General features: G+C 35.8%; 4 protein-coding genes across 7 annotated transcripts; 1 reads left to right on the top strand and 3 right to left on the bottom strand.

The window, feature by feature from the left end:
• Positions 1-4,354: 4,354 nt before the first annotated feature.
• LOC111791496 (protein ANTHESIS POMOTING FACTOR 1) lies at positions 4,355-10,347 on the bottom strand. Of its 4 annotated transcripts, none has more exons than XR_002814657.1 (11): positions 10,194-10,347; positions 9,764-9,864; positions 9,443-9,552; positions 9,289-9,355; positions 8,499-8,598; positions 6,920-7,036; positions 6,708-6,845; positions 6,529-6,610; positions 6,190-6,239; positions 5,842-6,096; positions 4,355-4,604 (listed from the first exon to the last, which is right to left on the bottom strand). XR_002814657.1 is itself a non-coding variant. In XM_023672867.1 (11 exons), exons 1-11 carry the CDS (start codon positions 10,260-10,262, stop codon positions 4,466-4,468), a joined length of 1,101 nt encoding a protein of 366 aa, XP_023528635.1. In that variant the 5' UTR covers positions 10,263-10,347; the 3' UTR covers positions 4,355-4,465. The 4 variants fall into 4 exon arrangements, 2 of the variants coding, with proteins under 2 accessions (XP_023528635.1, XP_023528637.1); XR_002814658.1 differs by having other exon boundaries at positions 4,355-4,599; XM_023672867.1 differs by having other exon boundaries at positions 4,355-4,599; positions 5,964-6,096.
• LOC111791497 (oleosin 18.2 kDa-like) lies at positions 4,898-5,514 on the top strand. Its single transcript, XM_023672870.1, has one exon. The coding sequence runs from the start codon at positions 4,903-4,905 to the stop codon at positions 5,512-5,514; it is 612 nt and encodes a 203-aa protein (XP_023528638.1). The 5' UTR covers positions 4,898-4,902.
• A 973-nt stretch (positions 10,348-11,320) lies between the features above and the next one.
• LOC111791126 (zinc finger CCCH domain-containing protein 41-like) lies at positions 11,321-20,051 on the bottom strand. The gene is made up of 5 exons (XM_023672339.1): positions 19,649-20,051; positions 18,434-19,304; positions 16,099-17,322; positions 15,463-15,789; positions 11,321-11,779 (listed from the first exon to the last, which is right to left on the bottom strand). The coding sequence occupies exons 2-5, from the start codon at positions 19,211-19,213 to the stop codon at positions 11,438-11,440; spliced, it is 2,673 nt and encodes an 890-aa protein (XP_023528107.1). The 5' UTR covers positions 19,214-19,304; positions 19,649-20,051; the 3' UTR covers positions 11,321-11,437.
• A 418-nt stretch (positions 20,052-20,469) lies between these two features.
• LOC111789945 (probable galactinol--sucrose galactosyltransferase 5) lies at positions 20,470-23,703 on the bottom strand. The gene is made up of 5 exons (XM_023670680.1): positions 22,892-23,703; positions 22,047-22,651; positions 21,797-21,974; positions 21,301-21,668; positions 20,470-21,215 (listed from the first exon to the last, which is right to left on the bottom strand). The coding sequence occupies exons 1-5, from the start codon at positions 23,520-23,522 to the stop codon at positions 20,652-20,654; spliced, it is 2,346 nt and encodes a 781-aa protein (XP_023526448.1). The 5' UTR covers positions 23,523-23,703; the 3' UTR covers positions 20,470-20,651.
• Between the last annotated feature and the right edge of the window lie 1,511 nt (positions 23,704-25,214).

Raw genomic sequence — 25,214 nt, 5'->3', positions numbered from 1 at the left:
AAATAAAATATACTATAAAACAAATCATAAAAATAATAATATTAAAATATAATATTTAAGATATATTCCATAACTAATATATTCTCTAAATATTATATTTTAACATTAACCAATATTTTAAAAACCATTCAATTAATTTTTATATTTAAAAAATTCACTATTTAAAAAAAAAATTAATAAAAATTTGAAGAGACATTAAATATATTGATAAACTATTAAATATTTTCCATTTGGTTGACAAAAAAAAAACTAAAAAAACCGACATGTCACTGAAACGCGTGGTTAACCGAAAGTAGCGTCGCAAAAGTCCATGAATATCTCTCTCTGCCGTCATGTCGTACTAATATTTTAAAAATTTTAAAATTTAAAAATAAAAATAATAATAAAGGAGACGTGGGACCCACACCAAGCGCCTTAGGAAAGGACCACCGACCCTACAACCATTCCCTACTGTTACCTATGGTCTTACGGCTGCGACACCAAGACGTGCCCTCGCCCAACCCCCCCTCCCCCCGTAAGGTAGTGTCCTAAATTATAGGGAATTAATTATTATTTTTCTTAAATATACTATTTAGTTCCCCAATTTTTTTTTTTTTTTTAATTGGATTGAAATTTCAATTTCTTTTAAATGATTTTTTTTATAATGTTTTTATCAATTTTTCGAGTATTATAAATTTATCATCAAATAATTCTAATATTCACTAATAAAAAAAAATTACTACGGACTAAATTAAAAAATACAAAATATTAAGGACTAAATCATATAATAACTTCGACTCCACTAAACTAAAATATTATAAAGTTGAATTTATATTTTAGCCTATAATTTTTTTAGTATTTTTTAATTTAGTCTCTAATTTTATAAAAACGTAAATTTACTCGTTTTATGAGAATCTTTATTTCAACGGATAAATACTTAAATAATTAAATTTTGAGATGAAAAAATAACAATAATAATAACAAATAAAAAATAAAAAATTAACCAAGTACCTTTAATTTTTCGTTTTTATTGTTTTGTATTTTTTAAAATATACGAGTGTCTTATAATTTTGGTATATTAAATAAAGATCACGACTATATAAATGAAAAATAGTATATTTTCATTTCTAATTAATATTACATAAAAAAAAAAAATGTTAATTAGGGATGATTTGATTGATGAGATGAGGAGGAATCCCCAATCATTCATGGTGGCCTTCGCACATGCTCTCTCAATAGAATTTTGATGTCTTGTCGTCCTATGTTTTTTTTTTTTTTTTTTTCTCTCTCTAATTATTTAATTCAAAGAATTTGATAACTTTCTCCCGAAAATTAAGCTCAACCTCACATTTTGTTTGGTTTAAATTAATCCAAACATTTACTATATTTAAACAATAATTATTTCCTAAATTAATAATAATGATAATAATTTCACTATAATTTATTTCCCAAAATACCATAGCTTTGAATGCATGAATGCATAAAATATTCTCGAGATGAAATTAAGTTTATAAACGCCCTATAATACTAAAAAATAATGTTTATGAATTTAATTTTTACATATAAAATTAATTTATTATTAAATAAAGCGTTAGTGTAACGTTTAAATTTAATATAAAATTTAATTATTTAACGAGTTAATTAACTTTTTATATTTTATAAACATATTCGGTCTAGNATTCTCGAGATGAAATTAAGTTTATAAACGCCCTATAATACTCAAAAATAATGTTTATGAATTTAATTTTTACATATAAAATTAATTTATTATTAAATAAAGCGTTAGTGTAACGTTTAAATTTAATATAAATTTTAATTATTTAACGAGTTAATTAACTTTTTATATTTTATAAACATATTCGGTCACTAATTTTACGNTTATAAACATATTCGGTCTAGTGTATAATTACAAAATTTAAAAAATATAAGCTTTAAATCATTATAAATTAAATTTTAGAGTCTAAATTATTATTTTCTATATTTAATTTTTTTATTTTTTATTTTTAAAATTTTCATTATGGTTCAATGATTTGAGGTTGATTAAATNTATATTTAATTTTTTTATTTTTTATTTTTAAAATTTTATTATGGTTCAATGATTTGAGGTTGATTAAGTGAGATGATGGGCAAGAAAAAGCTCACTATTATAAATTTAATTTAATTTTTAATAATTTTTTTTTTTAGTAAACTCTTATTTTCTTTTTATTTTAGTTATTTTGTTTTAAGAAATGACCTCCGACAATTACGCTCAACCTCAACTTTTGATTGGTTTAAATTAATCCAACCATTTACCATTAAATTATTATTATTTATTTGATTCGAAATAAATCAGTGTTTTTCCCCCGGAGGTGAAGTTTTTAATGGAATACTTTGAATTTAGATTTTATTATTATTATTATTATTATTATTATATTTATTTATTTATTTATTTTTATTTTGCTTTCTCGTGATTGGATTCCAAGTACTTATTAAGAAAGGACACCCAAAAATTATGCTCTACCACAATTTTTAAAAACAAATTATTTTTAGTTAAATATCTAATAACTAAATATTAATTATTTATTCAATTAGATTCCAACGTGTATTTATGGTCCAAATAATAACCATTTATTTATTTATTTATTTTAAATCGCATTTTTCTAGCTTTTGTTTAGGGTTTTATTTATTTTTTATTTTTACAAAGTATTTTAATTTAATCTGATAGTTGAGGAGAGAAGCCTATTTCCAATAAGAAAAGGGATTATTTGACAAGGTTTTGAAGCTGCTAAGTTTGATTCTAAATGGTTAGAACCTACATTGATTTGAGAGAAAAACGAGTACCAGTAGTTGGAGAGGGGAAAGAAGNGAACCTACATTGATTTGAGAGAAAAACGAGTACCAGCAGTTGGAGAGGGGAAAGATGCATCCTTGACGAGGGTGTGGAAATCTCTCCCTAATAAACACGTTTTAAAAACCTTGAGAGAAAGCTAAAAAAAAACAATATCTATTAGTGGTGGGTTTGAACTATTGTTACAAATGATATCAAAGTCAGTCATCGAATGATGCGAGACACTGGTTGAAGTTGGGCTTGACTCTCTCCATAGTAGATGCGTTTCAAAACCATGAGGCTGACGGCGATACGTAATGGGCCAAAGCAGACAATATCTACTAGTGATGACCTTGGGCGGTTACAAAAGATCTCAAAGCCAGATACGAGCAGTGTTCTGCGAGGACGCTGAGTCCCGAAGGAGGGTGGATTGTGAGATTCCACGTCGGTTGGAGGGGACACCAGACGGTGTGCTAGCCCTAAAGAGGGTGGATTGTGAAACTCCACGTCGGTTGGAGGGGACACTAGACGGTGTGTTAGCGTTGAAGGGGTGTGGATTGTTAGATCCCACATCAGTTGAAAAGAGTGNGATGTGTTAGCCTTGAAGGGGTGTGGATTGTGAGATCCCACATCAGTTGGAAAGAGCGTGGAAACCTCTCTCTAGCAAACTCATTTTAAAAACCTTGTGTGAAATTGATAATATTTGCTAGCGGTTGCTGGAGAGCTTGTAGCTTATGGTGTTTCGACTTGAGAGTTCGTTAAATGGGGACGGTTTTATTGTTAAAAAAAGTCGGGTGTCGATCGAAACTTCTTTATAATAATTTATTGGATGAACATTTGATATCAATGATGAGAGTGATTTGTGGAAATTATTAGATATAGAAAATGGCATGGATAGAAAGGGTTGTATCAAAATAATTTTGGTACGATAAATTAAATTAAATTATGATGGGAAATGTTCCTAAATAGTGAAATTGACAAAATACAAAGCTAAATTAATTTAAATATACAATCATATTTTAATTCATTATCTTATCAAGTTTCCATGATTAACAAATATTATGATAAATATTTTAATTTAAAAGGGGTTTTCAATTTCATTTTATTTTATTTTTTTTCTTTCTTTTTTCGAATATGTATTTGTATATAATTATCTTAAATCGAGGTCTATTAACAAGAAGTTGGTGGGCCGACTTCATATATGATTCTGTAGGTGGGCCGATGTACTGGAACTTGGGCCGATTTCTTCTCCAATGTTACGGCCCAAATAGAGGTGGAATTCACAGGTTGCTCTATTAAAGCTACATGTATGTTACTTCTTCTTTTTAAATCATTCCAGGTCATATCATGAAAACTATGAACCCGACTCTTGAAAGTAGGACACGCATAAAAACAAACAGACCCTTGTGTTATTCATTGTTTGTTTTCGGTGTTATTCCTAGCAATGACAAGTGTGAGGAAGAACCTGGTGACGACGTCGTTGAAGGTAGTAACGACTAGCAATTTAGCAAACTTCGATCAACTAAAATGCAAGTGAGAACAAGAAAAGGAAGATGGTGAACAAGACGATGCACATGAATACAATGAACTTATCGTATAAGACGATGATCATGAATACTATGTTGTTCAACTCTAAAGAAGATATTAAGTGTATTATCCACTCAGCTATATCCGGTCACGCTACATAAATAAATAGATTTGGATAAGATTGGTTTTTGATTCATTACATTGCATGATGCCGCCAAGGGTAAAGGATAAGGAAAGAGCATTGTGCAGAAAACTCCCCGCCAAATCCAAATGCCTTGCTTCTCCCACTAAACTACAATACAACACAAAACCATAACTTCTTATAATGCCAAGGGTAAATTTCTGGTTTAGCTTGGTAAAAATAGAATTTTTTTACCCTGAATTTTTTAACCCGTTGTCACTTTCTACCACAACTAAAATTCATAAAAAACTGTGCATAAACTTTACTGCATCAGAAAGAAAGAAAGATTCTGTACCAAGATTTGTACAAGTTCTACTCCATGCACACTGCAAAGTTGCCATTTATCTATCTAAATTTGATATCTTTTTGGGTTTTTTTTTCCCTTTAAAAAGTAGTTCATAGGTTCCGAATGAAACTTGTTCCCCATGCAAAGCCCCTACTCACCATCTCACATGTACGTGTCACCATTTTGCAAATCCCACCACCATTTATAAACACCTTCCAATGTCTTTCTTCCTTCCAACTTATCTTTGCCTTAACCAAAATGGCTGATCGTCCACAACCACACCAAATACAAGTCCACCCCCAACGTCGCTACGACGACGTCGGTGCCAAGGGACGAGCAGGCCCTTCAGCCTCCACAATCCTTGCCGTTGTGACCCTCGTCCCTCTTGGTGGCTCACTACTTGGACTCGCGGGTTTGACGCTGGCAGTCACGCTAGTTGGCCTGGCTGTGTTCATCCCGGTTTTCATCATCTTCAGCCCCATTCTGGTGCCAGCAATCTTAACCATTGGTCTGGCTGTCCTCGCCTTCTTGACCTCTGGGGCATTTGGACTCACGGCTCTCTCTTCACTCACATGGGCTTTCAACTACATACGCCGGGCAGCCGGGTTCATGCCTGATCAGATCGACCAAGCAAAGAGACGCATGCAGGATATGGCTGGTTATGTGGGGCAGAAGACGAAGGACCTAGGGCAGGAGATTCAAAGCAGGACCCAAGAACAAGGGAGGAAGACGTAATCTAGACAAGGAAAATGGCTGAGTTATGTTTGAGTCCTGTAGCCAAGTCAATGTTGGAATTGTTGTTGGTATCGAGTGTTTCTTTCGAGTATTCCTAGGATAGTTCACTTTTGAGCTACTTCTAGAATGCTACCGTTGGTTTGCATTTCTACTAGTTCCAGTGTACTGCTTGCTTCTCTATCTGTTATTACTTACTAGACATGCATTGGTCGTTAAACCTATCTTCTATCCTCTCTCCTCTCAAGAATGTGACGCACCATGTTCCCAAATCAAACTAGGGAGTGAAAATAACATAAAAATGATTCAGATACATAAACTATAGCTAACCTGTGTAAACTAAGATTTGTAGGAGTTAGTTTGGTGGTTTGATAATCCATAGTAGAATGCGTGTAATTATGGCTTTCATTGAGATAGATGTTCTCCTTGAGAACGAGCTTCGAATTCCATACCCGACTCGCCTGTAGACTTCGAGGTGTTGGGGATCCAGAATGTGAGTACAGTGGATGCGGCAACGAACATGACCCTGCGAGGAGCCCATTTCAAGCACGAGGCAACGCCTATGTGACTGTTCCAGCTTGCAACCTGCGATTACCATTGATGAAAGCACCACATGATGATCATCCTTTTCACAATGAAAACTAAAAGCCTGTAAACACATTTGAGATGAACAGGTACCTCAGTACGCTTGTTAATGTTCCAGGCATGCAAGGTTCCATCTCCAGAGCCTTCAGCACAAATTAAAACAAAATATTTAGTGATGAATTGTGATCGTGTGCAAGAAAACATGTGGGGAAAGAATCAAGTGGGGTTTGTAATAGGATTAATACCCGGATATAGCTATTTAATTTTTATAAAAGATATTGAACTACGTTTAATAGATTTTGCTTAAGCCAAATTGTGAACGAAGTGGGGGATGAATCGCAGCCGGAGGCACAGCAACCGAGTAAGATAGAAAACAAGAAAAGCATTGGCAGTTGAAAAATATAGTTTTCAGAAGCAAGGCAAGTTTGTCACCTGATACGACGTACTGCCCATCTGGGGTAAAGGTAGCCTCTATGGTTGTGTTGGGAGATGGTTCCAAGCTGAACCCACATTGCTGTACGAGGGAGATACGGGAATAACATAAAATGATGTTTCTTTTACCTCTGTAAATTAGCAAAATAGAAGTTTAAAACCCCAAACATGCAACTAACCTTCTCTCCTCCATATGCATCAAGAACATATATATTGTTATTTGTAGTTGTCAAGAGCATAGATTTGCCATCATTACTAAATTTGATGTCAAAGACTTCAGCCATATCTCCACCAACCAAGAAGGTATCGAAGGGTCCCTGTATATAAATGGCGATCAACTCATGCCAAAAACGATATCAAGAAATGAGGTAAATGTTTCTCCAGTATGAACCTTGTCGTAGGAACGTGAATCGAACAACTTAATAGCACCTCCTTCCATTGCCACAGCAAACACAAGGCCTTGCTGGTCATACGCAACGGTAGGTCTGCCACGTAAACGAAGTATTCCCTGGAAACTATGAAAGTAAGCACAATCATATTCGGGCGAATGATGAAATTGCGATCAAAATGCTATAGAGAATTTTAATTTTAGGTCTTAAAAGTGTTAAGACACAATACAGCACGTTCACCCACGATGAGCACTAGTCCGTTTTCTCCTATTCACGTGCGTTCGAATTATGCGTTGGTGTAAATTCCTGAGAGCTATTCACTTCAATGTTCTAGCAGAGCGGGATATCAAGTCTCCCCGTTATACTAGCCAAATCAATACTAGAGAGGTAAGGGAATTGTCATATACTCGTGTCCATCGAGAACACTACATTTCAACCTCGTTTTAAACAATCGTGCCTATCCAACGAACCAACTAATCTCACCTTTCAAAAGCCCAACTCAGATCAACCATCCAGTTTTGATCTCATCGGATTGTTGGTTTGAAACCTAGAAGGCAATGGTTTGCTCACTTCTAGATCTCTCAGCAATGCGACAATGCCCTTGTGTCCGGTGGAAATAGGGCTCACGAGCTCCTTTATAAGTATGTGGGGAAAGGGAAGTATATTCAAAGAATATTTTATTTTTATTTTTATTTTTATGGGAGCTTAGCTATTGCTGTATAAACACCCATGATGTTCAAAGACGGGTCTCTATTTCTCCAAATTGGCCTTTGCAAAAAAGATGATGAAACACAACACTACTCATTTCTTGTGCTCAAGCATTATCTGGAGAATTTTTTTGGCTGCTTTTAAATGGNACAAAAAAGATGATGAAACACAACACTACTCATTTCTTGTCCTCAAGCATTATCTGGAGAATTTTTTTGGCTGCTTTTAAATGGTCCACAGCATTACCGGGAGATCCACGTTCATTACATGAAGCTCTTTTGATTAGTCAGACAGTCACCCGTTCAAGAAGGAAGGGAGGTCTTATGGCTTAAGCCGCTTAACCTTATAAGGATCTTCTTATGGTTCATATGGAATGAGAGGAAGCATTTTCACTGGCAAGAAACAGATATCCTGTTCCAGTGAAAGCCAAACAATCAGCTTCAGTGTTCCTAAAGTTGAGGAAGTCAAGTTTGATTCTCGCCATGTTATATTCTTAGTTCTTTTGTCAATAGGAAGATGAGTATTAGCGTCAGTACAGTAGTAGCTTTATATTCCACAAAAGAGGTTTGAGGATTGAATTGTCCCATATAGACACATGATTCAGCCCATACAATTATTAAAAACCATTCAACCAAACCTACAGTTGGCTCAGGTTCTTTTGTTCATGTGTATTTGTGTACTTTCAGTGTATTAATCTTTTGAGGTTTTGGCTCCATGTGGCTGTTAGGGACATGTATATATTTATACTTCTTCATTCTAGGACATAAGAAATTATCTATCAGCATACGGAGTTCCACCTTCAAATATAGCTCTTTCAAGGAAAACTCTTTCTAATGAAAGCTAAGTGTAAATACATGATAATCTGAAACCAACCTGGCAAGCATTTACTCGAAGATCCCATATCCTGACGCTGTGGTCGAGAGAACCTGACATGAAGCTGTCATTGATTGGAGACATGCAGAGCGAAACAACCCTGCAAATCAAAAAGGAAAAAATGGTAGTCAGACAAAGTACCTCAGTGGTATATGGAACAAAGGATGGTGATTTTTCTTATCATTTATAGATGGAATTTTGGAAACCGTAGAGAAGGGTTTTTGGGAAATTCTCGGGAAAAGCAAAGTAGAGAATTTCAAATAAGTCTATTGCATACTACCACAGATTGTGAATATGGACATGCAACGCAATAAAATCACTTTAAACATCCCCCCGAAAAAAATCCCATCCAATCTCAGAAGCCTTAGTAAGGTAAACGATGAAGGCTCAAAATTGGACAATTCCTTAGAGACTAGGCACATTCTTTTTAATGAAAGACCAAACTTTTATTTAGAAAAGAAAAAGAAAAAGAAAAAGAAATAATACACAGGCATATAAAAATAATAAAGACTAAATGGCTCCAATCAAGTAAAATAAGACTAAGAGTGTAATTACAAATAAGATNTAAAGACTAAATGGCTCCAATCAAGCAATCAAGTAAAATAAGACTAAGAGTGTAATTACAAATAAGATGGGCACATTAGTTTGTTAAATAGAACAGAGCATATGTTTACTTTCTTCATCTATCAATTAGCCACTGGATTTTACCTCTCTTTATGTCCTTTGAAGTAGCGAAGACATNGAGCATATGTTTACTTTCTTCATCTATCAATTAGCCATTGGATTTTACCTCTCTTTATGTCCTTTGAAGTAGCGAAGACATCGGTTATCATACATTGATAGGTATCGCAGTGACTCTGGAGAGATAAACAGAATAAATGCAGTTAGTATTCAAAGTCAGGAAGTGCCATCAAAATTTCAAACACCCGAAGAAATTTACCTACCTCCAGTAGTATCTAAATTGTATCTTGAAGAGCATATAACGGAACTTGGGTGGTGGGTAAAGCATATACGATCAGCACCATGCTTTTTATGAAATGTGGTTTTGAGTAACCTAAAAATTTTAACCAGTTGGATTGAACTAAATCCCGTTAACAAGATTATAAACGATAAAATTGATAAAATGGAGAATTCTCGAATTTCAAAGAGGTTAACCAATGTCATCAAAAGTGTTGAGAGACATCGATGATTCATGTATAAACAATTGGAGAAAGCAAGGTCATAAACTAAAAGGTTTAATAACGTAAAGCCTACAAAAATCAAACCTGGCATTCGCAATATCATACAGCCGCACGGAATCATCCTCACTCGCCGTCACCAGCAAATCATCCTTGCGATGAAAGTCAAGAGAATTTATCTTCCCAACCTGCAAGCAGACAATGCGAACTTTTACAAGGAAAAAAAAAAAACAACCATAATTCTCCGCATATAAACTTTCTTTTTCAGTAGAAACANTAAGGAACAAAAAAAAAAACAACCATAATTCTCCGCATCTAAACTTTCTTTTTCAGTAGAAACACTCTTCGCATGCACTCAAATAGACCATAAACTAGAATTCAATGCCGCGAAAGTAAATTTGTGCAACCATATGTTCAAATGCATTGCCAGAATCTTCAGATAACCAAAATTTAATCTGAAAAGGAGAGAGGGAAGAACAGGAGAGTAATCCGATCATAAAAGGAAAAAGATACTCACGAAGTCAGAGAAAACAGCTCCGATTGCCATGCTCCGCACCGTGCCGTCGTCGAGCTCGGTTAGCGCCATCTCAACACGGCGAAATGAGTCTATGGGGTCCCCTCTCGACTTCGATTCAGGTCGGGGGTTTTGCGCCAAACCCTTTAGCGCAATAATTAATAAGAAAAACAAGGTAAATAAATAAATATTATATATGTGTGTATATTTAAACCTTATAATTAAATAATTTGATTTGATTCCATAATTTATCGCTTTTATAATATTACGTGTTGATTTAAATTTCAATTAAACCATATCGCTTTTATATATATGGAAGGAGATGTGAGTTTTTTTAAATCATGTTATTTAGTTTATTTTTATATTTACTTTTTTTGAGCTTAATGCTTGATTTGATTTATTATCTGATTTTTTTTTGTTTATAAAAAATAATTTTTAAAACACTATTTAAATTTATATATTTTTTATTTTTAATAATATTAAAAAAACTAATCAAAGGTTTGAATACTAACTAAAGGAATTTCACAAATTTTGGTTTATTTATAGATTTAAGTGTTTATTTAGTAATAAAATTAGGTAACTAAAATTATAAATTAAAATATTTATAATACAAAAGTGAAAAATATATTAGAAGTATAATACTAAAATAAATTATAAAATATAAAAATAAAAGATAACTCAAGATTTTAATTTTACGAATATATGGATAAAATACATTTTTTTTTTATATAAATCAATTAATTTATAAATTTTATTTAAATTAATAATTAATTTGTGTTTTAAATTATAAACGGATGGGATTATTGAAGAAGGATAATAAATATAATTGTAAATAAAGCAAACAAACCTAAAAATATTGAAGAAAAGTAAATAAAGTAATCTAAGAAATGAGTTTATACACAATTATTCTTTGATCCTAAAAAATTATATTTGATTGAATCAACTATTTTACTGAATTACCCTTGGTGGCAGTCTGGGAATAGAGACTTCTTTTCTTTATACATGAATTCGGTAAGAGGGGTGAAAATGGAAAACAAATTTTCACATTTGCTAAACCAGTTTCCTGAACTAAATAATAAAAAGAGAGAGAGAGAGAAAAAAAAAAAAAAAAAACAAAAAATAANTAACTCGGCATGAAAAATGCTCCAAAAAGAACGCCTCCTAAACCATAAAAATGCTTAAATCATGTCTCTTTCTACCATTGGCGACACTTTTTACCTGTTTCCAAAAGGCTGGATGCTGTGGTTTCATGTTGAATTCTGGGATTCTGTATGATATGGGGTTTCCTCCTTCAAAAGGATGCTTTCTGGTTCACTTTCAGGCTCCATGTCTGCATCTCGAGATGCGTCGTCGGACAAAGCGCCATCGTGGTCTTCACCTTCACTACCAGATAACCATATTAACTTCAAGTCTTGACCTTGCCAGGATTTGCCATCTTTGAATGCTCTTTCAGCTGAATGACGGGTTAAAAAAGTGACATTAGCTGAGCAGTTGTTAGATGCGTTTGAAATCCGATCGCCATCTTCCGAAACTAGCTCCACCGTACAAACATCACCCAACGATGAGAAATGTTTCTTTATCACATCCTCCTACAATACAAATTATAACATGAAATTAGATTACAATACAAATTATAACATGAAATTAGATTACAATACAAATTATAACATGAAATTAGATTAAAGATCCCAGAAAGACAATCATAGCTTAAAAGATATTCAACTCTAACAAATTGAGCATGGTTCAACAGTAATTGACATATACACGACCAACCAACAACAAATTGAGCATGGTTCAACAGTAATTGACATATACACAACCAACCAACAAATTCTTATAAAAGATGATACCATCATGAATCTAAAAAGCTCTAAACAAAGACATTCTTGTTTCTCTCCAACAAAATTTTCCAAAAAGGTACTCTTGAATGCGTTGGTGAACAAAAATTCAGCGCCCCAAAACGTACAAAAGTTCACCAAGGAGAACCGTTTATCAAACTCTTGTTCCAAGGAATAAAATACTACAGGCTTGAACTAAAATCATCAAGCAGCTATATGCTGTACACTATAAACAAAAGAATCTTATGAACTTGAAAAATCTTCAAAGATTTTATAGTCTCTCTTTCTGAACTGTCTAAAGCGTCTTCAACCTACCTAGAGAGGCAAATCAAATGCACACATTCTTACAAAATAAAAGACCAGCCCTTAGCCGCGGAAGGACAATGAAACAACAGATAATCTACGGATTCTTCCACATTTGAACACAAACAACAAAAAGGAGGGGAGAGGAATCAGAAAGAAAAACGACTTTGCAGTGTGTAATATGCTTCTTATACATCACTGATGGATGACGACAGAAAAATGGACTTTTTCAGGAATAGATGACTTCCACATCATCGTAAACTAATTAATCTCGGAGAGACACCACTCTGTTTAGTGAGGGAGAGGAAAGAAGAAAAGGTCCCCCAGATTCCAAAGTCCTAATAAGTTCATCTGCACCACCTCCTAGCTGAACCTGCTCAATTTTTTCACAAAGGGCTGCCCGGATATCAATTTCCCAAATGAAGATGCCTCTTCTGATCCCATGTTTGTAGGTCTCAAAACCGAATATTCCTCCCATTTCCCACCATAAGCTTTGTAAAGCCAAAGAAAAGTTCTCTGTTTAGGCTGATGTCTACCCACGGAATTCCTCCAGCTTTTCGTTTTAAACTCTTCAGTCATCCACCCATTTGAATCACACCCATAAATAGCTGCTATCACTCTCCGCCAAAAGAGGTTCTGTTCTAGTGTGAATCTCCATTGCCAATTCAACAGCAGAAAGAGATTCCACACATTGAAGACAAACGTATACCAAGTTGCTGCCCAGCTTATAGACTTCACTGCAACCCACAATGTCTCATATGTTCCTCTGCATGGGCTCTAAGGAGGGTAAATATGTAGGATGTAAAACAAAGCTTCTACCTTTAGATAGGAGAGAACAACACAATTAATCCAGCTTTGCTCTCAATTTATCAATCAACAGTTCCTCAAAGACACAACCACTATTTTTTAAAGCTAAAGGTACTAAAGCGCAATGGCCCTCCGGGGCACAAAAAAAAGCGCAGACTTCTTTACGAGGTGCACAATAAGAAAATGTATATAAAAGTTTAATGAATCAAGAAAAATAGTAGGATGAATAATAAGATGATGAAAAGTTAAAGAAAATCAAGCTTTATTCTAGATTGTAAGAATATTCATACTTTCTCACTTAAAAATTAGAAAAAATAAAAAAGAAGGTAGGAAACTAGGTTTGAGGTGCTAAGACGCACACCACAAGCACTAAGGCGCTCACTGCGAGTGGACTTCATTCAGATAGCATCATTTCTTTGAAGGAAGGCACAAAGGTCGTGCCTAGGCGCATGCCTCAGTGATTTTAAAAACACTAGACACGACTTCAAGAAGACAGTCAAGATAGGGAAACATAACGGCCTCAACTCTGTACCCGAAGGTATTAACCAACTTTTCCACCATGGTGTCGTTAACATTAATGCCAATTGAGAGATTTGAAGATGATAAACACAAGCCAAGAACAACTTCAGAATAAACCATCAATTTTTAAGTATCTTCAACGCACTCGGCAAAAAAATATCGAATCATCAACATATTGAAGGTGCATAACTTCTACTTCTCTCTCCCTCATTTAAAGTCTTGAAGAATTCTTGTCTCACAACAATAGTGGATTGTACGGCTAAAAGAGTCTACCAAAATGGGTCTCCTTGTCTAAGACCCTTTACACAAAGATTTTTTCCTCTGGCCTACTATTAATGAAAATTGAGAAGTTTATGTCGAGATACACCCCCACATCAATCTACACGATTTGTATCCAGAACTCTTGAATTCAAGCACGGCATCAAGGTAAGACCAATTGACTATATCATAGACCTTCTCCAAATTCATCTTTAACATAAAAACCAAATTCTTTGCTTCCCACTCCCCACAAATTTTGCTGCCACCAGTATCCCATCGAGGAGCCACATAATCAAGTGTTGAGAGCACCTATTTAAGACTTCCAACTTCCAACTTCCCTTTGGTGTTGTATAAAAGTTCTAAAGAGAACATGACACAAAACCCACATAGTTGAGTCAATGTGACAAAAGCTAATCATTGGAGCATCTGGTTTGAAAGAAACATAGAATATTTGGAAGGAAAAGGTTAGAATAGACCATATGAGATGGTTGTTCGTAGTCAAGATCCATTGTCCATTGTCCAACCAGGATCATAGAATAGACAATATGAGATGGTTGTTCATAGTCAATATCTATTGTCCATTGTCAAACTAGGATCAACAAATATAGTGGCTAGGGAGAAGGGATAATCATCTTTGAAGCCTAAATCCTTCTTTAAGGTCTCTTAAAGTTCTTCCCTCTTTTGATGTCTTGTGAATCCCTCTCCCTTTAGTGTGTCCATCTGCATCTCATTGTGAAAGGTGAAATTTTCAAGGTTAAATCTTCATGTGCAAGTCATCCCCAAAAAGGTGAAAACCTTGGATTGGTTATTGAGGAAGATTCCTAGTTTGGTACGGCAACTCTATTGCATTCTTTGTCAAAGAGCGACAGAAGACCTTGACCATATTCTTTGGAGCTATGATTTTGCTTATTAGTTTGGAGTTATTTCTTTGAGGTGTCAGATTTCTTGTTTGCTAGACACATGGGATGCAAATAGATGATCGAGTAGATCTTCACTTTCAAGAGAAAAGGGGATTTCTATTGCAAGTCAATGTTTGTGCAGTTTTATAGAGACACTTGGGAGAGAGGAATAATAAGACCTCTAGAATATTTGACAGGTATTCAAGCGAGTTTTGGACCTTCATTAGGTTATATAGTTCTCTTTGGATTTTGGCGACAAAAGTCTTTTGTATTTATCCCTTATATCTTATTTTTCTTGATTGGAGCATTTTTCTTTAGTTCGATTCTCTTTTGTGAACTAAGTTTTTTAGTTTGCCCTTATATAATTTTTTTATTACTATTATTTTCTCAATGACAGTTCAGTTATTCTTTTTATAAAATAACAGAAAAAGAACTATTAAACAAGACTATTTTTGGGTAGTCCTTGATTGAATATCAATTATGTTCCGTTTTGTTTGAGATAGTCCTTGCCTCAACTATGACCTCATCTTACAGAACATCCTTAAAGGGCAAACAAAGAGTCTATAGCATCATCATCTAGGAGATTCCAGAAATTTGCTAATTAGATTATCATAAATGGTCTTGATATAGAGGTGTGGTAAGACTTACATTGGCAAAGTCGACTGGTAAAGGAGGAACAACTCTAAATCCAGTAGAACAGCTCCCTGATTTATCTCCATCAACATCAAAAGGTGTTTCGGATGACAATGGATGAACAGGCTCAAACTTTGAGGATTCCTGTTGTACAATAGATGTGGTTGGCTCAGGACAAGGGCACTCCACATGCTCCCCACTCGCCTCAGTGTGTGGTGATGCCAAAGCAATGCCAGAATCGCTGGCCTTTGGAGTAACAAGTTTACTAGCGTCAGCCTCTATTCCCACTTTAAGTCGTTTTGCGGAGAACCCAACGACTGTTTCGCCTTTGTTTCCTGTGGCCTGTATTGAGAACAAGATAAGAAAATAAAACAAATGGCAGATTGGCTTGCAGTATGTAACACGAGGCTAGTATTGCACTTCTACAGCAGGGTGTCTATACATGGAGATTAAAGCCAAGAGTTGAGGGGGTATTTATATAGAGATGGCATGATATGAAGCTCTAAATGCTATTTTCCTGGCATGAATTTTTCTTTCTCAACTTTTATTTTTTCTACCCGTATTCTTCCAGCAATAGAGGAAATTTCTTCATAAAAAAGTCTTCCGATCAAACATGTATAGTAACTAAAATTATAAGGGATGAAAGTTTACTTGTTTTTCAAGTTTATCTAACTGGCGCCTAAAATCATTCCGCTTCATGTCTAGCATTTCTTGTTTCTTCCGGAGTTCCTCCTTTAACTGTTCCAGATTCTCTAATTTCTTCTGCAAAGGAGAAGAAACCTTTGGGCTGCTGAAAGCATGAGAGTGATCTGGGGCAGCTAAAGAAGATTCCAACGGATGGGAAACACTGCCCTTTGAAGTGGAAACCTGGACACTATTCTTTCCTTTGACAACAAGTGGAAGAAGTGAAACAGCTGCAATATGACGTGGAGGAACATGAATACCATTATTACTGCCTACACCAGCATCAGGAATGCTGTCACGATTGGCCCACCAAAGTTTGATAAAACGGTTTCCCATAACAGCATCAGGTGACTTAAGAGCAGCTTCTGCCTCTTCCCTTTTTGAGAACTGAACAAAAGCACGTTGACTATTTGCTGGAATATAGATGTCAATGACCTCACCATATTTTTTAAAATGAGAAAGAAGTGTCTCTGTTTTGTTGCTTTGTAGTGGAATCCCATTGACAAACAAAGTACGTAATGCTTTCTGAGATGGTTTGCGCATAGTACGCATGGCATTGGCATCATTCAGTGCCTTGTGAGGTAAATTTCCTGCTTCAGTGTGAGCATCACCCTGAGCCATGTGCTTTTGTTGGTGAGAATTTCCTTGAACACTAGTCAGTACCTCATTGTGTTCCTTCACTTCATTATCAAGACAACCAGAGGAATTTACTGGATCAAGTTTCCCTTTCACATCTTGTCTATTCCTCGACCCAACTCTACCCCAGACAGAAGAACTAGTACCCTGTGAACCACTTGTTGCAGTAATTCTACTAGAGCATCCATTATCAGCAGCATCACATTTCCTAACCTGATTTCTATCAGAAGGATCATCTCCCATCAAGGATTCAACATCATCAATCTTTGATGAATGCATGCCTGAGAGTGCATTTGGTTTCTCAGGACAATTGTTGTTCCATAGGGGTTGATCAGGGTCATACAAGTCAGCTTCAGTTGCACTACCAGAACCTGAATATACACCATGAAAGGGCAATGAATCATCTCCTACACCAGGCTTGCTATTTTTTCCAAGCAATCCTTTGCCGCTCATTACTGTCGTAGAAGTTGTGCTAACTGCAGGCAGAGATCCAGTAGTTTTCCCCATTAGGTGTGCATTTGGAAGCGACAGAGGAAGGTTAAATTGAGAAAGACTCTGGAAATGCAAGAGCATACAATTCATTAGAATTAGATTTATGGTTATTAGTTGTACATCAAAAGCATACAGAAATTCCTTTTCAGGTAATACATAGGCCAGAAACAACCCAAAATCTGTATCGGTTGGTAAGATTATTGCCTATGCACGATAAACAATAAGGTTCAACCAAATAAAAAATGTAAATGGAAAAGAAATTATATTGTTCTCTTCAATTTTTTGTCCTCTATCAAGCAATTTATAGATATAACTTAATATTTGGTTAGTTTTAACAAAGTTTCTTATGCAAGGAACTAAGCCACTTCGCTTAAAAGAATTTATAGCAAATGAAATTAATAGTGGAACCTATAATTTTATGGCGAAACGAATAATTAATGGGGCATTTAAGTTTATGAGAAAAATTATTAAAAGTTCTCTATATAATTAAAATGAAAATGATAATACTAAATAACAGAATGAACAATATAATGAAAAAAAAGAATAATTAAACAAAGAGAGTAGAGGTAAATTCCTCTCCTTGAACGGCTAGTTGTTTTCAAACTACACATGCAAGCACATACTAAATTTTCATGAAGAAATGACAACTTAGATTTTCAAACTACACATGCAAGCACACACTAAATTTTTTATGAAGAAATGACAACTTGGATTTCTAAAGCAATTGTAAAAATAACAATGGAGCCAATCATTTTCATCATATACTTTAATTGGGATCTTTTTTAAAAAAAAGTTATGCAAACAAGAGAGTAAACAGAAACACAAGTACCCAAAAATCAATCCTGAAAAGAATTCTCTTTACATATTGTTCTTTGAAAAACCTACACATCAAGAAAATCCCTAAAATTTAGGCAGGGTAATTCTAAGGTAAAGTCACATTCTTCTCTGAAGTTTGGACCAAAGATAACAATATCCTTCTAATGAAGAAAACTTGGAATCTAAGAACACCAAAATCGATGCTTCCAGTAGTTGGCAGTGCCACAGAGAGATATAGCCAGAACACCATAAGTTATGTTCTATATAATTTAAGGAAAAAAGAAAGGCATATATTCAAAATGGCTTCTAATTGGACACCAAGCTCAGCCAAGTGTAGTAAAAAGGGTGGTATACATACCTGGACATCTTCAACTACGATGCGGTTAATACCATGCTCCATAGGACACATATCTCCTCTAAGGCAAAATCCACGCTCCTCAAAATCTCTACATCTCTGGCGAGGTATGCCTATGTTCAGAGGAGGGTTGATTGGAGGTCTAAGTGTTCCCTGCAAACCAATGGGGTGCATCGTTTCTAGCCCACTATTTGGAATTCCTGGTAGTAATCCAAATGCATTCCATGGTGCAGTTTGTGCAGTAGAAACACTTGGTAAACCCCTTCCAGCAAATAGACTAGGAGGAAAAGGCCCACGGTGAACAATTTGGGAAGCAATATCAACAGGACTAAATCTTGAATCAAACTGGTTCCAAGTGCCAGACTCCCTTCCTCTTCCTCTACCAGAACTTAGGTCACCAGAAAACGTCTGGTTTGCCCTGATCCTTTGGTTGAAATCCCCAGCCAGTCGAGCTCCTGGCACTGCACCCAAGCGTCTTTTATCAAATTTCCCAGGTATGTCTTTCTCAAGAGTGGGAGTATTGAAGGACTTCCAAGCTTCATTGGCTTGAGAATCGTTGTCCCTAATACTACGTCCATTTTCAGATGGTTTACTACGCTTACCATATGGCCTCAAAACATGTTCACGTGTATCTCTTTCCAAAGACTGAGAGCGTGTCTCCCGCCTCCTATGCTTATGGTTTCGATCATCATCTTCGTCATCACTAATATCCTTTTCCTCGGGATCACTTACATATTCAGAGGAAGAAATGCCCAGCTTAGGATATGAAACTTTCAGTTCCATTTGTCTCCCAGCAAAAACCAGAATGATCCCTTATTGCTTAAAAGAGCGTCTTGTATCCAGGACTGCAATGACTATATTTAGTTCTTGTAACCTAAAGAAACAAACAAAGAGAGAAATCAATTAGCCCCGGAAGATGATAACAATATACAGAGCTACAAAAGGAATCAATTCAGCCGCATTCAATAATCATCTGTTCTCTAATGAAATACGAAGCACACTAGTAAACAGCTGAAAAGAATACTTAAAAAAATCAAGCATCGAATTGGTCCCCTTAATCCCAATAATCCATCACTTCAATGGCGAACTAATTATACCAGAACCACAATAGTTCAAATTTTTCCAGGAGCACAACAAAAAACGAACTCGCAGAAACTAAAAATAAATAAATAAATAACAAACACATAGCAGTAAAGAAACAACGAACGAATAAGTTACCGAATATTCTCCGAGAAATTGATCCAGACAGCGCCTCGAAACGCTTGAATTAGTCAGAGCATGGAAACTCGGCTATGGAATTAGCGGAGAGCAAAGCAAGAAGATAAAACGAAGCGCATTTGAAGAGGAACAGAGCCGATAAAAAAAGACAAGATCGTTGTACGAAAACCCCGCCGGCGTTTAGCGATTCAACGGAGGTCCGGCGAGAGAGAGAGAGAGAGAGAAGGAGAGCGCGCGCGCTCGTGAGGGTTTCCTTCGCAACCCTGACCTCGTATATGGCCCCCTTCGGAGCTGTGAACAGCAAACAGGATTCTAGACCGAGAGAGAAGAGAGAGAGAGAGAGAGACGACGACGACGACGATTGTACCGTACCAAATAAATTTAGGAAAAATTGCAAAACGAGAATTTGATTCGAGATTTGAGAAATTATACTTTTCCCCCATGCTATTTTGCTATTTGTGTATTTGCCCCATTCTGAAGCCTCATTATTGTACTTAAATGGGCCGAAATTATGGGCCGTTTGGGAGATTCTTAAGGGCCCAAAGTATTAGAAAGGTGGGCTTCATTGTCGTCAATTGGGTCGCGCTAATGACCTAGGAACAACTAAACTCAAAAATCGAACCGAATCAAAACCAAACCTAAAACGAACCGAACCGAACCGCAATAAATATAAATATTATATAATCTATTAAATTTAAGTGTTGAACGTCAATAAAATTAATAAAGCAACAATTTAATTAAAAATAAAAAAAATGTAAATAATAAATAATATACTAATCTCTAGCCGGAAAACGAAATCCGAAAAGAAAAATACACTGACGAGCTGGAACGTGATCTCGTAGAAATATTCTTATCGTGTTGAGGTACTTTACAAAATATGAACCGAAAACGATTCAATTACATGTATTTGAAATCCCGCTCTCCAAATTACATGTGTTTTCCTATTGGAGAGAAATATATTAATAGTGATAAAAACGACAACGACAATTAAGCTCTACATAAATTAAAATAAGTATTCGATAGTTGAAATGCCAGAAGAACCAGGCCATGGCACTTGGACTGCCACCATTTGGTCTTGGTACTTGAACCCAACATCCTCACCATCGATAAGACAAGCTCTTGGTTTTTCTGATGCAAACACGCGCATCTCACCCGTTCCTTTGATGCTAACCTCAACAGAGCTTAGGTCATCATGGTAGACTACAGATTGGATGGCACCACCTGTGTTGAGCATGTTGATGAGGCCAATTGGGGCAAACTGAATCGAGGTTTCAGCGAGTGTGGTGACTGGTGAGACCGTGATGAGCTCAAACTCGAACGGGTCAAGAGAAATTTCAATGCTTTGGGAGGGTTTGGCGATGATGAGCTTCTTAGATTGATAGTGGTAGAGTGCAAAGGATTTTACACCTTCAATAGAGATCGGTTTTTCACCGCTGTTCCACTCGATGTCTTTTGCATTAGTTTTGGAGGTCACTCGTTTTGAGTATTGAGAAAAACATTGGTTTCGTCGTGTCTCACGACACCATCCTCCTCCTTGGCAATTGAATGCACCAATCACACCAGTGAACTGTTAAAAACAAAAAAAAATCAATCATCACGTTTGAGTTTAATAATTTCCTTTGTTTCCGTTAAAACAAAACAAAAATGTTTACCTTATTCAGATTCCATATCTTGAGCATAGTCTCTCCATTATGCAACGGGTCTTCAAAGAGACAATCACGAGTCGGTAGAGCATAGTACTCACTTCGAAGGATCGACCCATCAGGGAGCACTAATTTTTTTAGGAGCTCAAAGTTATGCTTCCCAACCGAGTCACTAACGTAAATCGGGCCACCAGAGATGGCTCGAGAGGCGGCATGAAAGGCAGCACAAGGATGGGTGGACTGGAACATATCCCAATCAGGGTGGATAAAATTACCCATCCACAAGCTATTATAGGCACAATGCACCATGTGACATCCTTGCAACCAAAACGTACCGTTCGGATCACCAGAAGGATCAGTGCACCAAAAGTCATCACCTAAGAATTCGATCAAACAAATACATTTTATGAGTTAAGATTTTGATGACATAACCAGATAAGGTAAGTGAGACCCACCTTAACGAAATTGAAATCGATAATACTTCAAATCATTAAAAACAACGTACCAACACGACCGAGAGATATAGCTTGAGTCCCGAGAAACATAAAGTCGTTACAATGTTCCATACTCGCAATAACTCCGTTTCCTTTGAAATGTTTATTTATCGACTTCGTCATGGCCTTATAATATGCCTTTGCCAAATCCACTCTCCCTCCATAGTCCTCACACAACATCTCCAATAACTGTCACATTCAAACGATTCAATAACATAGTGAAACACAACGGAGATCAAAGATTAAGGTAACGGTGCTTACATGGATAACGTCGATCTTAACGCCGTCAATCCCGACATTCTCCAAATGAGCATGCAGCCCCTCGTACATTTCCTCGACCTTCTCCGGTGGCACCAACCCCACTTTATGATGAACAATCTTATCAACGGCTAAATCCTCCATCGTCATTTGTAAGCCCGGTGACAGTACCGGCTGGATCACATTTGCCTCCGGCAAGCCGGGCACCTCCGGCCGGAGCCCGCCCCAATACCCACACAAAGCGTGCCAAACATACACATACTCCACTGTCTTGAACTCCCCCTTCAGCTCGTCTATAAACGCCTTCATCCCCTTCTGGGTGGCGCCAACGGAGGAGGCCTTTGGGTTGACATAGTCACGAAATTTGTAGTTCTCTTGGAATTTTAAAAGACGGCAGGGCATTTGTTCGCCGGCCGCGGTTTGGTTCATTCCTTCTTTCGTGATGGGGTCGGAATCGTGCCCGATGGACTGCCAACCGTCGTCGATTAGGACTAGGCCAGGAGGGCAACCACCATCGACGAGATGTTTTACGCCTTCGATGATGCCTTGTGGGTGAACTGTTAGGTAAAATGCATCCCACGTACACCAACCAAATTTATCCACGATACCTATATATTTGTAAGATATTGAAATAAGTTTGTGCTGAAAGTGGACAATATCATATCATTGTGTAAATTAGTGATTCCTAACTATTATTTTATACGATTGGCTAAAAAAAATTAAAATTTTGAATTTTGGTATAGTTTAATAATAACGGGTTGAGTGATTAAACTTAACGTGACAACTATTTCATACTTAATTGAGCGATAAAAACAAATTTTTGAATTCGAGTGTTAAATTAATAATACCTGGCGGAGACTTCTCCTCGAGCAAGCGGAAAGTTCCGAGGTGGGTCCTCACGATCTTCATCGCCTCCTTGACCAGTGCAAACGGATCATCGCCAGCATGAAGATACAACACACTCCGAAACGTCGAACCAACAACTTTCGACGAGCCACTCTCAACACAAACATCGACAAAGTCATCATCCCCGGGTTGAATCGACGTTCTAAACGGCCCCTCGACGAGCGGAAGAAGGAGAACATACGGGCGGCCAGAATCCGACTTCTCAAGGATAACAATCTGAGTCTCGGATTCAAGGTCGCCACCATTCCGACCAACCCAATGCGTGGTCCACCAAACCTTAAACCTGAAGATACTCATAAACCGAATATCCTTCAGCTTCCCAATGGAAACGACATGTCGGCTGTCAGGTTCCGACGCGTCGAACCCAACAAAGCAACCAACAGAAACCGGCGACTTGTCGATCGAAGTGTAGGGAGAAGGAGAAGCGACAATATTCTCCGGCACGTCAGACAGAAACAAATGTCCGTTCACAGTAAAATCCGACTTGTCGATGGAGAACGGACACGACATGTCGTTCAAACCATCATACGAAACGACGTCGTTGGAACCGCCATTTTTCAAACTGGGAGCCATTAAACCCAAAAACTAAAACAAGGGTTAGAAGGTCGGGGTGAAGAATAAGAGAAATGGAGAGGATTTTATAGAGAAGAATTGAAAATAATTATCAAAGAATATGAGGGCTTTTTTGCAAATTACAGATTCTTGAGGATCGAAAAGGAAAAAGGGGAAATTTTGGTTGATTCTCTGTGAAAAAGCTTTGAGGTTAACAATGGTGGAAGGGAAGAGGAAGAGTTGGGGGTTTTATAGATATGGAGACCTGCGAAAAGGAAGGTTCATGGGAACATGGGTTCGAGCTTTGACGTTGTCACTTTTTTTTTGTTTTTATTTTTTAAAATAGTGAGTTAATACAAATTTAAATGTTTTATTTAATATTATTAGGCGTGGATTCAAAAAAGTGTATTTAAATAAATTATCCACATCGGATTGGACTGGTTTCTAAAAAAGAAAATTAATGGTACCTCTCCAACTTGTTTGGAAATTATTTTTAAAATAAAAAGTGTATATTTTTATTTTTTAATATAATTTTTATTAAAAATGGTAAAACATAGTAATAATTCAAAAAAATATTTTATAAGTAAAAATATATTCTTCAACTTAATTTCTAAAAACTAATATTTATTTATGGTTTGATTAATTGTTTGCTAACAAATATTATTCAATTTGGTTCGTTACGTATCGTCGTTAGTCTTACAGTTTTACAATACGTGTGCTATGGAAAGATTTCCATACCAACATAGTAAGGAACGTTTTATTATCATGTCCAACCAATGTGGGATCTCACAATCCAATCTCTCGAAGACCAGTGTTTTCTTTGGTGCATAATTCGGTGTTTGGTTCATTACGTATCATTAATATTGTCCACTTTAGCTCGTTACGTATCGTCGTTTATCTCATAGTTTTACAACGCGTCTGTTATAGAGAGGTTTCTACGCTGTTAGAAGAAAGGTTTCTTTTTCCCTAAAACGAAGGCAAATACATGAAGTAACGAACTCGAATTAAGGAGAAAGATCAGAGACCGTAAAGAAAGGGGAGAAGCTGCGAGACTGTAAAGGAGAGAAAAATAGCTTTGAATTATTTGAGGGCCAAATTTCCAAAGCTTTCTAGGGTTTTCCTGAAATAAATTTGAATTAATTTGGCATTAATTATCCAAATTTTATCTCTCTACCTCTCTCTCTCTCCTCTTTATTATCCCTCTTCTAGTTGACAAGAATTTCATATCTTCAAGAATATTCAATCATTTTCTTAAAGAATAACTAATTTCTTTTCAAGTTCATGTATGGAATTTTTCTTCAAACCTTTTTTATTTTTTAATGGACTTTTTATTTTATTTTCTTACCTTTTATTTATTTATTTATTTTTGCAAGGTGTATAGTCCCACCTCATGAAAAGGAAATTAAAAATAAATAAATTTAATGATATGTTGCAAAAAAAAAAAAAAATAGTGGTTTATGCATCTCACTTTATTAAATTTTAATAATATTTTTTTATGATAGGAACTAAATTATTAAAATTTATACAAAATAATAAATAAATTATTATTCATTAAATTTCAAAGACTAAATTAATTATTGATTAATGTGGAGATAAATAATTATTTAAATTATATATCTGATAAAATAAATTAATCTGAATCCACTTGAGAAAGAAGGCCAAAAAATAAAATAAAAAATAAAAAATAAAAATTCTTTTATTCAAAGCTTATGG

The sequence above is a fragment of the Cucurbita pepo genome, chromosome LG03 (assembly GCF_002806865.2).
Source record: "Cucurbita pepo subsp. pepo cultivar mu-cu-16 chromosome LG03, ASM280686v2, whole genome shotgun sequence".
Taxonomy (NCBI): domain Eukaryota; kingdom Viridiplantae; phylum Streptophyta; class Magnoliopsida; order Cucurbitales; family Cucurbitaceae; genus Cucurbita; species Cucurbita pepo.
Note: the sequence above shows the minus strand (reverse complement) of the source record. Positions and strands in the feature narration are given on the sequence as shown.

Coding starts and splice junctions, on each gene's coding strand:
- LOC111789945 (XM_023670680.1), bottom strand. CDS start 23,522: ATGGCTCCCAGTTTGAAAAATGGCGGTTCCAACGACGTCGTTTCGTAT. Junction 22,652..22,891: donor CGAGGAGAAGTCTCCGCCAG/GTATTATTAATT, acceptor ACAAATATATAG/GTATCGTGGATAAATTTGGT. Junction 21,216..21,300: donor AGATATGGAATCTGAATAAG/GTAAACATTTTT, acceptor TGTTTTTAACAG/TTCACTGGTGTGATTGGTGC.
- LOC111791497 (XM_023672870.1), top strand. CDS start 4,903: ATGAAACTTGTTCCCCATGCAAAGCCCCTACTCACCATCTCACATGTA.
- LOC111791126 (XM_023672339.1), bottom strand. CDS start 19,213: ATGGAACTGAAAGTTTCATATCCTAAGCTGGGCATTTCTTCCTCTGAA. Junction 15,790..16,098: donor TAGATAAACTTGAAAAACAA/GTAAACTTTCAT, acceptor TTCTCAATACAG/GCCACAGGAAACAAAGGCGA. Junction 11,780..15,462: donor TACCAGTCGACTTTGCCAAT/GTAAGTCTTACC, acceptor TTTGTATTGTAG/GAGGATGTGATAAAGAAACA.
- LOC111791496 (XM_023672867.1), bottom strand. CDS start 10,262: ATGGCGCTAACCGAGCTCGACGACGGCACGGTGCGGAGCATGGCAATC. Junction 9,553..9,763: donor TATGATATTGCGAATGCCAG/GTTTGATTTTTG, acceptor TAAAATTTTTAG/GTTACTCAAAACCACATTTC. Junction 8,599..9,288: donor TTCAAAGGACATAAAGAGAG/GTAAAATCCAAT, acceptor TTTGATTTGCAG/GGTTGTTTCGCTCTGCATGT.